This window comes from Nematolebias whitei, chromosome 23, assembly GCF_014905685.2.
Source record: "Nematolebias whitei isolate Nwh7 chromosome 23, NemWhi1, whole genome shotgun sequence".
Classification (NCBI taxonomy): domain Eukaryota; kingdom Metazoa; phylum Chordata; class Actinopteri; order Cyprinodontiformes; family Rivulidae; genus Nematolebias; species Nematolebias whitei.
This window is the reverse complement of record NC_056520.1, coordinates 24,858,387-24,870,886: the sequence shown is the minus strand read 5'-3', so window position 1 is coordinate 24,870,886 and position 12,500 is coordinate 24,858,387. Positions and strand designations below refer to the sequence as shown.

The 12,500-nt window shown below is 41.1% G+C and overlaps 1 protein-coding gene across 1 annotated transcript in view; it reads left to right on the top strand.

Annotated features, from left to right (window-relative positions):
• Window positions 1–12,500, top strand: part of obsl1a (obscurin like cytoskeletal adaptor 1a) — a 75,840-nt gene that overhangs the window by 29,974 nt on the left and 33,366 nt on the right. The window contains exons 10-18 of the mRNA XM_037696706.1: window positions 92–364; window positions 458–733; window positions 822–1,097; window positions 1,183–1,458; window positions 1,569–1,844; window positions 1,939–2,208; window positions 2,296–2,562; window positions 2,642–2,911; window positions 3,014–3,280. Of these exons, the coding sequence (XP_037552634.1) occupies window positions 92–364; window positions 458–733; window positions 822–1,097; window positions 1,183–1,458; window positions 1,569–1,844; window positions 1,939–2,208; window positions 2,296–2,562; window positions 2,642–2,911; window positions 3,014–3,280 (2,451 nt within the window). The remainder of the gene's footprint in view (window positions 1–91; window positions 365–457; window positions 734–821; window positions 1,098–1,182; window positions 1,459–1,568; window positions 1,845–1,938; window positions 2,209–2,295; window positions 2,563–2,641; window positions 2,912–3,013; window positions 3,281–12,500) is intronic.

Here is a 12,500-nt window from a genome sequence, read left to right as displayed (position 1 = left end):
TATTTGCATGCCAACCAAGTAGGATCACATTATATAGAGGATTTGTGTCCATCCACCGTATCCATTTTCATTTCTCCAACCATAAAACTAGAACCTCCAGTGATGATTGTGGAACCCAAGAATGATGTTGTGATGGAGCATTACGTATCAGAAGAGATCAACTTGCAGTGTGAGTTATTTCGTTCTAATGGAATGATACGGTGGTTCAAGGATGGCCAGGAGGTGAAGGAAACCAGTAACATTCAGCTTCTGTCAGAGGGTCCTTACAGGAGGCTAACCATCTTCTGCAGCTCAGTGGATGATAGTGGAGAGTATGTCTGTGAAACGAATGGAGACTCTGTTTTCTTCCAGCTAACTATTACAGGTAAAACTTCCAACTATACTAATACATGTTAAAGTGTGCAATTTAGTATGGTTCAATAACTTTTAGATTTTGAATATATTTCTCCTGCACCAGAGCCACCAATAAGAATAATTTCCCCCAGTGAACCAGAGGTGGAACTGGCACACGTTGCTTCAAAGAGACTGGAGCTCAGTTGTGAGGTCTCTCAAGCAGACGCTCCTGTTCGGTGGTACAAGGATAGTTTGGAAGTAGAGGAGGGCCCTAACTTGATCCTGCAACTAGATGGGGCCAAACGGAAACTACTTATCCCTTTCACTACAGTGGATGATACTGGGGAGTATATCTGTGACACTGAAAATGACTCAGTTACCTTCCTGGTTACTATTACAGGTGAGGAGGACATTTAGCATGATATCTGATCATTTAATAAATATATTCCTTCTACTTTTTGCTTACCTCTTGACTTCTTTTTATTTAGAGCTACCAGTAACACTTAGTCATTCCGAAAACACCACTGAAAGACTAGAGTGTCTTGTCGGTAAACCAATTGTTTTAGAGGTTAAGGTATCGCGGCCAACAGCAGAAGTTAAATGGCTACTAAATGGCAAAGAAATCAAAGAAAGCAGCAATATCACTATCACAGAGGATAAAATCATTCGTCGTCTTACCATCAGTTCTCCACTTGTAGAAGACTCTGGGAAATACACCTGTGACGCTATTGATGATCAAATTGATTTCCAGATCAAAGTTTCTGGTAAGAGTCCAAGGTTGTTATAATGGTTATTTCAGTCTTTCCATTAAAAAACATGTTTTAGATTAGTGTCTTTATACTTCCGCAGAACCACCTGTGAAGATCTTAAGAAAGTCAGACATCAAGACAGACCTAAAGTTCCTGGTTTCAGATGACATTGTGCTGGAGTGCGAACTCTCTAGAGCCAATGGCAAAGCCAAATGGTACAAGTATGGGTGTCGCATTGATGGTAATGAAAGGTTTTGTGAGGAGGAAGAGGGTGCTTTCTGCTCCTTGGTGATCCTTAATGCTGAACTTGGGGACTCAGGAGAATATGTTCTTGATGTTGAAGATGACAGTTTCAGCTTCCAGGTTACAGTACATGGTAATATTGAAATATTCATTCCTTTTGTTTAAAATGAATTTTGATGATGATGATAATAATAATAATTAATAATAATAATAATAATAATAACTTTTTTATTTTTATCTTAGAACCCCCAGTGACTATTGTAGGAAATTCATACGACTCTGATTACCAGGAATTGGTAGTAGGCGATGACTTGATCTTGGCCTGTGAGTTGTCCCGTGCCAATGCCCCAGTCCAGTGGTACTGTAATGACAGGCTGCTCACCAATGACTCCCGTACCTGCATAGAGACATTTGGGATTCTGAGGAAACTTACCATCTCAAGCATCCAACTCTCAGATTCTGGAAAGTACGTGTGTGATGCCATGGATGACAAGATGATCAGCATGGTTAGGGTTCAAGGTATAAACCTAGAATGTTTGTTTTTTAGGGTCTATGGGAGGTGGAAATAGTCATAAATATATCTAATATTTGTCTTTATTCATTTCCAATAAAGAACAACCAGTGACATTTGTGAACAAGGAAGATGACATTGTAGTGACAGGCTACGAAACAGAGAGCATAACCATGACAAGCTACGTGTCCAAGGAAAGTGCTGCTGTGCTTTGGTTGAAAGACTGGACACCAGTGGAAGGTGAACGCTTCCTAGCACACATGGAAGGCTGTAAACACACTTTAACCATTGAGCCATTGAGGCGCTCTGATGCTGGCGAATACACGTGTGATGCCAATACAGACCAGATACGCTTCAGTCTACTGGTGAAAGGTTACAACTTCTGATTCATTTCATACTTCCTAAAGCAGTTGTAGAGGTTTTAAAGAACAGTTGAAAACTTTCATTTTTACATTGCAGAAATGAGAATAAAGTTTGTACGGCCCCTCCAAGACACTCTGGCTCATGCTGATGGCATGGTGACTCTGCGTTGTGAGGTGTGCAAACCAAAAGCAGATGTCCAGTGGCTCAAGAATGGTGTAGAAGTGGTCCCAAGTAGGAGATTCTCCATTCGAGCAGATGGAGTTGAGCGAAGCTTGACCATCCACCGGTTAACTCAACAGGATGCAGGGGAGTATACCTGTGAGTCCAGAGATGACTGTACCACTGCAACACTGAGAGTAGAGAGTAAGTATGCATGAGATTAGATTATTTGACTTTTTGTTTACATGATAGTAACTTTTTTCTCTGCCTAATGTCTTTTAAGTGCCTCGAGTTATTGAATTTCTCACTGAGCTTCATAACACTACCGTACTGGAAGGCGAAGATGCCACCTTCAAGTGTGTAGTCTCTCCTGAGGATGTTCACTTTATTTGGCTCATGGACAATGAACCTATTAACTTGAACAATCATTTCCAAGCAACCCAGAATGGCTTGTGCCACACTTTAGTTATCAAAAAGTGCCAAATTCTGGACTCCTCAAAGATTACGGCAGAAGCTGAAGGAAAGACGAGCAGAGCCAGTCTCAAAGTTCAGGGTAAGTCCTTTCTCAAGACAACAACATACTTGTGTATCACTGAAACTAGAATTAGGTCTCAGTGCATTTACATACATTTATGCTTCACTTTACTTTCTTTAGAGGCTCAAGTCATGTTTACGAAAAAAATGGAGGCTGTTACAGCAGAAGAGTTTGGTGAGGCTACCTTAGAAACAGAAATCAGCTTGGAGACAGGTGAGGTCCAATGGATGAGGCAAGGGGTGGTCATCCAGTCTGGTCCCCGTCATACACTGGCCCAGAATGGCTGTAAACGCAGCCTAACGATCTACAACCTGACTTTGTCGGACCGAGGAACTTACCGCTGTGAGACTCTGCATGACCGGACGCAAGTCAAGCTTAATGTAGAATGTAAGTAGTTTGTAATAAGTAAGTAAGGCCCTGCTTGTACAAGAAACACTCTGGAAACATAGTGTTTTTTCAATGTTTATTTGGACAAATAAACAAAATAGACCAGGTTTGCATAGACATGCTGTGGTTTTCATGTCAGGCAGTGCTGACAGCTATGGTGATCCTTTGTACTATCGCTTTAAAATTATTCAAGGTTCAAGATTCAAGGTGACTTTATTGTCATTCACATCACATGTGCTACATGAAGTGGAACTAAATGGTGTACTTAAAGTCCCAGTTACACCTAAAAATAGCAATAATATAAAATATATAAAAAAGAAACAGTATACAAGGATCTAAGCTATGCTACACAGTCAGGTTTTCCCCAATAAGCACTCCAGTTATCTATGTAGCCCACATTGTTTTCAGGACACTAGGTTGGGGAGGGGACCAGAAAAAACTACGAAGTCCAATACAGTTTTTGTGAAGTTACATACAGAAGCAACATTAATTTTAGTGACCTCCGATTGGCGTAACCGGGTGTTATTACCGTCGACCTTAGTCTTAGTCAGCAGTTTCAGATAGGATTTGGTGTCACCCACTCTGGGTCCCAGAATGCATTTGACTATGGTCACTGGAGTCCCTAGTGCCACGTTTTGGACTATGGCGCTCCCAATGACCAGGGTCTGCTTCTCAGTGGGTGTGACACTTGAGTATGGAAAATCGATTGGAAATGTGAACCGGTTGTGGTAATCTGGTGGTTTAGCCTTAGCAATACGTTTATGGACCATTACCCAACCGGCTTGAGGTCCCAGCTGCTGTGGGTCTGCTAAAGGACCACAAACAGGAGCCAGTCTCTGTGGCTCTGTGCTGCCTAAGGGAATCTGGCTAGCAATTGGTTTTTCGCCAGCATGGAGCTGAGCTTCCAATTCAGACAGCCTCTCCTCCAAAGCTACTATAAAAATTTATTACACATACCATTATCACGAAAATTGGCAGAAGAATATCTGAACATCTGACACACAGAGCAAGTGAGAACAGAGGAAGCCAGATGAGAACCAGAACCCATTATGTTTTACATTGATCCCTCATCTGTCGTTATGTTCCAGTGACCCCCACGATAGTTGAAAATTAACGAAAGTGGCGGCATTATATTATATACAAACCAGATTCCAAAAAAAGTTGTGACACTAAATAAATTGTGAATAAAAACTGAATGCAATGATGTAGAGATAGAAAATGTCAATATTTTATTTGTAATATAACATAGATGACAGATCAAATGTTTAATCTGAGTAAATGTAACATTTTAAAGGAAAAATATGTTGATTCAAAATTTCACAGTGTCAACAAATCCCAAGAAAGTTGGGACAAGTAGCAATAAGTGGCTGGCAAAAGGAAATTGAACATATAACGAACAGCTGGAAGACCAATTAACACTAATTATGTCAATTGACAACATGATTGGGTATAAAAAGAGCTTCTCAGGGTTTCATTGTCTCTCAGAAGCCAAGATGATAAGAGGATCACCAATTTCACCATTGTTGTGCAGAAAGATAGTGCAGCATTACCAGAATGGTGTTACCCAGCGTAAAATGCTGAAGGAGCAGCGTGAAGGAGCAGGGCTGCGTGGTGCTCGAGAGAAGTTCGGAGTTTACATCAGAGTTGCTGCAGGCCTCCATCCAAACTCACCTGGATAATAATTAATTTTATTCCGGATCACGCTGTTGGCCCCTGTTGACCTGAAACGAGCTAGGATCATGCCTTTCACTTCAGGAGGATTTTCTGGCAGCTCGCTCTGCTGTTTGCTGCGAATTATCTGTTTCTGTTTTGGCCTGTTGATATTGGACCCAGCTTCTGTTTCCCATGGGAGCATCCATCCATCTTCACTGGGGGGCCGGAGCCACCCTCAGCCCAACTCAAACTGCAGTTGGGCCACCTCGTCGGGTTTGTTTGCCCATTTGAACTGTGACGTTTTATGGTCTGAGACTTTTCTGCATCATTCATATTATTGTCACTATTTTCAGTTCTCAGATTATCTGGAGTCACTGAATCTTGTTAATACACCTGGATCTGCCCATCACTGCAACTTTCACTGTTTTTGGGTTCTGAATGATCGCGTCTTCATTAATGTTTCTCATGATTCGATTATGGGGGCTAATTGTCACACTGTTAACTCCTGTAATTACACATAAGTCACAAAAAACTCAAGAAAATGTCTGATAATAATGTTGTTACTGCTCTCAGGGATTCAGCCCAACCCTGGGCCCCCCACTAATTACAGCACACCAAATGACTTTAAGAACGTGTCTGGACTTCATTTTCTGCATGTAAACGCTCATAGCCTTCTGAGAAAACTCGATGCCTTAAAAATTCTGGTCAGTTCTTCTGGGGCAGATGTAATCTTCATCTCTGAAACCTGGCTCAACAAATCTGTACTCAATAATGACCTGGTAATCAATGGATTTAACATCTACCACTGTGATCGTCAAAAAAAGTGGGGGGGGGGTCGCTTTTTACATCAGAGATTCTTTGGTTGCTAGTCCTGTGTCTTCAAAAACAATTCCTAACCAAATTGAGGCCTTAGCTGTAAACATCATTTGAATGGAGGCCAGATTTTATCTGTAGTCTGTTGTTACCGTCCACCTTCAGCAACACCTGAGGCTCTGTCTTCCCTGATGGAATTCCTTGGTAATTTCAAATTCAAAGAGATCTTTTTGGCCGGTTACTTCAACATTGATTGGGCTAAGTCAACCCCCCTCTGTGATAAATTCAAGGAATGTTGCCTGTCTCTCAATCTTACCCAATTGATCAACTCTTGGACAAAATTAAACAAAAACCGTCCTGAAAAATCCTCCATCTTAGACCTGTTTCTAACTAATATGCCTCACAAATTCCCTGGTACAGTTGTATTTGCCAATATCTTGAGTGATCATTGTGTGACAGCGGCTTTGAGAGATATTAAACTTCCACCTTCTAAGCCCAGATTAATTCAAAAAAGGGATCTGAAACATTTTTGTGAACAGTCATTCCTCTGGGATCTGTCTCACTTTGACTGGCATCATATTCTGTTAACTGATTGCGTGAACTCCGTTTGGAACTATTTTCATAATAGTTTAATTTATTGTGAACAAACATGCTCCTTTTTGTCAGTTCAGAATAAAGGGATGTGACAGCCCCTGGTTTACTCCAGAGCTAGCTGACCTCCTGCACAGGAGAGATCATCTTTGGGCTGCAGCAAGAAAATCTGACTCAGACACTGATTGAGTGAGTATTCGACAGATGAGGAATAAATGTACAACTGCTGTCAAAGGAGCAAAACACAACTATTTCTTATCTCAGACCTCCAAAAATCTAAATGACCCCAATAGATTCTGGAAAACCATCAAATCTCTCTCAGGCACCTCCCAATCATCTGACCTCCCATCACAACTTCTCATTAACTCTGTTCCTGTGTCAAATAAGCACGAAATCCTGAACTGTTTCAACAAACATTTTGTTGCTTCTAGTTCTTTATTTGACACAGTTATGAATGGAAAATCAACCACTTCACTTAATAATCAAACTTGTACAAATCAAATCCCTCCTACAAGTCAATCCTCAGTTAAACACAGCTTCTCTTTTTCTCCGTTCTCAGTCAGTGAGGTCAATAAACTGTTAAAAGATCTTGATCCTAAAAAATCTGCAGGTCCAGATGAACTTTCACCTTATTTCTTAAGGCTGGCTGCTCATATCATCACAGTCCCTGTGACCCACATCTTCAATCTCTCCATAAGACAAAACTCCATCCCGGACACTTGGAAAACAGCCTTTGTTCTTCCTTTGCTGAAGGGAGGTGACCCCACCTCACTGAACAACTATCGACCAATCTCTAAACTCTGCATTTTAGCCAAGGTTCTAGAAAAACTGATAAACTCTCAAATCAAAAATTACCTGGACTCATTTAACATCTTACCTTCCCATCAATCTGGTTTCAGGAAACAACACAGCACAACCACTGCTTCACTGAAGGTTCTTAATGACGTTGTTGAAGCACTGGATGCTAAGGATTATTGTGCTGCACTTTTCTTAGACCTGTCTAAAGCTTTTGACACTGTGGATCATACCATCTTGTGTCATAAACTCTCAGAAATCGGTTTCTCAGATCACACCATTGGTTGGTTCTCTAACTATCTTTCAGACCGGAGGCAATGTGTTCAACATAATGGTACTTCCTCCAGTTATTTAACAGTCAACAATGGTGTACCACAAGGCTCAGTCTTAGGACCCACCCTCTTTACAATCTACATACATAATGTAGGTAAAAACATCCCTAATGCATCCATACATTTCTATGCTGATGACATAGTTGCTTATTGTCGAGCTAAAACTGTTGCTAAGGCTTTTCAGCTTTTGAATTCTGCATTTAGCTACATCCAGACTGATTTGTTCCGCCTCAAACTTGTCCTAAATGCCGACAAAACCAAAGGGATGCTTTTTTCAAATAGGAAGTTGGTCCCAGCAGTTCTTCCTCCGATTTTGTCCTCAAATGGTGTCCCGATTGAGTTTGTTGATTCCTATAAATATTTGGGTGTCTTGGTCGACTCACATCTCTCTTTTAAGCTCCATGTGGAAAACTTGGTAAAGAAACTGAAAGTTAAACTGGTTTTCTTTTTCAGAAACAGATCCTGTCAAACCCTAAATGCTAGGAAACGCCTTGTATCTGTGACTTTCCTTCCCTCCATTGATTATGGTGACATTATTTACATGAACGCTCCTACAAGAACCCTGCAGATGTTGGATGCTGTCTATCATGGTGCACTAAGATTCATAACTGGCTGTGATTATCGTACCCACCACTGCACCCTGTGTTCACTGGTTAACTGGACATCATTAACTTCACGCAGACTCTCCCACTGGTACATTTTCATCTTTAAATCACTTCTTGGTCTGCTGCCTTCATACATCTCCTCCTACATGTCTCTGCGTGAGTGCAGCCACAGTGTTCGCTCTCAGGACATTATTACCTGCAGTGTTCCCTCAATGAGGACTGAACTAGGCAAGAGGGCCTTCTCATACTCCGCTCCTGTTTCCTGGAATACCTTACAAAAACAATTGAAGCTCTCGACCTTGACCTCTCTAAGTGGCTTTAAGAATCTGTTGGACTCCTGGCAGGGACCAATGCAGACATCAGAGAGTCAGAGTCAGAGTTTCTTTATTGTCATTCGCACCTCATGTGGTACATGTGGTGGAGCGAAATTATGTACACAGGGTCCCAGTTACATCCAACAATAAAATGTCTAAGAAAAACAGTAATAACATCTAAGATATGAACTAAGAAAAACATCAACAAAACATACACTAAGCACTCATAACATAAAACATTGAACATCAGCACATATTCCTGTTTTTAGTTTTCTACATTCGCCTTAGAATCTAGCTCTTTTTTGTTACCTTTTTCTTTTAGCCATCCTATTTGTTAAAAAAAAACTGTAGTATGACTTTTTATAACTTTTTATTTTTGTCGCTGTTGTCCATTGTTGTCATTGTAGTATGACATATCCTGAGATATATTCATACATTAAACGGGTTTGTTCATTTTTCTGGACTGAATGATGTCGTGCATTGAATTTAATAAAATGTGGACGTGAGACGTTAATTATCTTTGACTCACCACGACAGTGGGTCATTTATTAACAGAATCAAGTTTAACACATCACACATTTACATTAATTGGCAATAATTGAAAATAAACGACAGCTTATTAACCAGTTTTACAGGAGTGAGAACAATACGGCGATTGTTTTCCTCACTTTCAGCAGAACAGACGTCAAATCACACAGCGGTGATTTGGAAACTTTGCTTCAGACATTTCTAAAAATATCTGTAATGATTTGTTAGCAGATAGAAGAATTTTAAGATGGAAAGATGAGGTTTATCTACAGAGAGATGTGTGAGGGAATTTGTCTGTCTTAACCAGAACCGACACGCTCCTTCTTTTCCAGCTTGGGCCAACGGTACGCTTAGTTGAGATCGACTCTTTTACCTTGCAGATGATAGTTTCAGCGTTGGTGTAGAGCTCTCCTTTCAACTCTTTCAGCGTCTCCGTGAGAACAGCTAAAAACCTCTGGAGTCGTGAGGTTATCCAAAACAGAAGTTCATAATTCCCCAAATCGTCTCTGGTTCAGCTTGATTCTCTTTCAGCAGCATCCTGAATTCCAGTCAACCTGAACTCTGGAACTGCGAACTCTCTGGTACTGCTACTCCATCTTCCAGACTGGCACGATTCAAGACTGAAGCTCGAGCCTGAGCTTCGAGCTTGAGCTTCCAGCCGCTTCCACTTGAACTAGGAAGTGCCAACCTTTTAAGAAGGGTCACTTCCGGTTCATTTTAGAGTTTTTGATTGGTCGATGGACCAAAACAGAGGTGTGTTTTGTGATGTAAGGTGTTATTAAAAGTCAAGGAAAAGATTCAGATTGTTTAAGAACAGACAGAAAGATATCATGGAGAAAACCAGACTTCATGGAGTCACTCACCAAGTATCTTGCTGTAAAAGTTAAACATGACATTTCTTTTCAGTAAACTTTCAGTTGACCGAAACTTGAACTTCGACACACTTACAAACTTTGCTCACTTCAAAGCAGACGATCAAGAAATTGAATCATTACTCTGTAACGTACTCTAACTTGATTTCACTTTGAATTGAGGATTAAGAATCATTATTACTGTTTTAAGTAAAATAAAAAATGATTAGTTCACTTCAACATGTAGACATTGTTTGAACTAAAACACTTTGATTATCAAAACATTTGTAAAATAGTAATGGTCATAGAGAATTGTCTTTTTCCACTTGATTAATTCAAGAAAGAAAGTCTCAGGATGGGTCAACCTGTATTTCTGGATTCAAATCAATGAAATGACAGTTTCAGTCCCATATGATCCTAAGGTCAAGTTTTGACATCAGGTCAAGTTCACTACAGTCCCCCCTTTGGAAATCATCGCCTGTCCATGGGGATGAATTCCAAACATAAACTTACGCCTTCGAATGTCCTTGAGCTTGATGTAATCCAGCAAGGAAAACCAAAGTCAAAAGTAGTTCCACAATGTTCTTGGTAATTCCATTGTGTTGATGATAATTCCATAATGTTGTTGGTCATTCCATTGTAGCAATGCTTTAACCCCTTGGAAACAGAGTCTGTAATCCATTGGAAAAAGTCATATAATCCACAACGGTAAATCCACAACGATTGGAAGTGTTGATTAATCAGCATACAGAGGGTTCCCTTGGATTGAACTGAAGATGCAGCCACTGGATGAAGAGTGGAGACCAACATCAGGATTGCAGGTCTCCTCCAGCGACGGTCGTCTCTGGGTGGATGTCCAGCCTGTGCCGTTCTGGTTCAAATGTGTCATGCAATTATGTGGTTTAAGGTGGGCTTATGAAGGGGATTTTACATAAGGCCTTAAACTATATGCACCTGGTGTGTAAGCTATTATGATTGGGAACAGCTACAACTACCAGTTAAGGGGTGGAACATGCTGAAAAAGGGTAACTACAGGGGTTTATACCTATAGAAAAGGGTTCCAAACTATTTTTCCATTTCTAACTCGGTTTAAGTTAGCTTTACATGGCAAAATATAGTTTGGTTCAATTGTCTGTTGTCTTTTAGACAAACGACTTGAGATTGGGTGTTTGGTTTCCCATAAATGTTTGGAAGTCTATGGCGAGACTCATAAAAAAGAATTAGCTATCCCCCCGAATAGAATTGTTCGAGTAGGTTCGGCTTAAGCGTTATGAGATCAATGTAGATTATGGTACTTAAGGTAGCAATAATATACATTGACTCCGCAAAGATTGCAATTTAACGAATGAACTGTATGTTGGCATGGTCAAAGGCCTCTTAGTCTCTAACTTAACTACACAACAAAATTCATTCTTGCTTGGGGTGTTCAGAAACAATACCAAAAACCAATTAAACGATGTCTCAACATCGACAAAAACAGTGACTAAGCAACCAGTAAAACAACGTTTCAACATTGACAAAAGCAGTGATTAAGCAACTAGAAAACGACGTTTCGGAGCATCACTCACTCTGGATGTCAGATTTGCTCACGTTATCGCGTCTGGTAGCATTATCCTAACTGGCGTCACCCCCCTTCGGTCATGGGAGACCGCGAACACGGGTGAGGACGTCGCTCCATGAGCTAAAGTTAGGCTGTCCTTGAGTAGTTTTAACTGTTTGCGCAGCTGAAAGAGGACTTTAAGGTCTGGATTGGAATCCAGTTCGACTTTCGATGGAGTGTATTTGTCTGGGTCAGTCAGATACAGTAACATCGATTTAATTGCAGGACCATCCAACTTTTGAAGTTGGGTGATGTCTGGGTCAGTTGAAAATGACTTTTCATGTTTTGAAAGAACTTGGCGAAGTTTGTCTCTTTCTTCATCAGATGTCAGAGTGTCGGCTTGGGCGACCACCTGTTCAATCTGTGATGAGACTGATGAGGGTTCTTGCTCCTTGGGGAGCTCCAACGAATCCTTTTCTGAGTCGTCGGACCTGTCTATGGGTAAGACACCATAGGTTTGAGGTCCTTGGTCGACGTCATTGGTTGAGAAAAGAGCGATGGCCTGTGATGGTTTCGTGAAACATACTGGCCCAGCTTCTTGACTCGGTACCAGGTTGTCTGGGAGTCCTCCCAGAACTGGAATGCCTAGTTCAAAATCATGAAAGTCAGTTGAAATCAACCATCCTAGCATAGTGTTTTTTGGGATCAGCACCTCATCCAGGCCCGTGTTACACACAGCAATAGATGTGGTCCTAGAGTCAAGACTCACTTGGTTCGTGGCTTCCACGGACAGTCCCAAACTGAAAAATGCAGGAGAGGGTTGAAAGTATGCCTGTTTATGGCTAATAGCTTGTCCAGCTATGATGTGGATTTGCACCATTAGGTTAATCACCTGAGGTGGTACTGTGGTGGTTTGGTTGCTAGCAACCTGGCAGGCCTCTGGAATGGTCTGCCCAGCCTTAAGGTTTGCTGTGTCTAGCACAGGAGGATTCTTTGTGGCTGGTTTTAGGGACCACAGCACATTGTTGTTGGTGTCCACGCGGACACCCAGCCTTACCAAAATGTCAGAGCCTATGTAGGATGCATGTGGTAAGTTTTGGATAACGAGAAACGGGTGAACCAGTTCTCGTTGGTTCCAGTTCAGTTTTAGGTTAATGACTCCTTCTGCGGTCATTACCTGTGAACTATTGGGAACTAA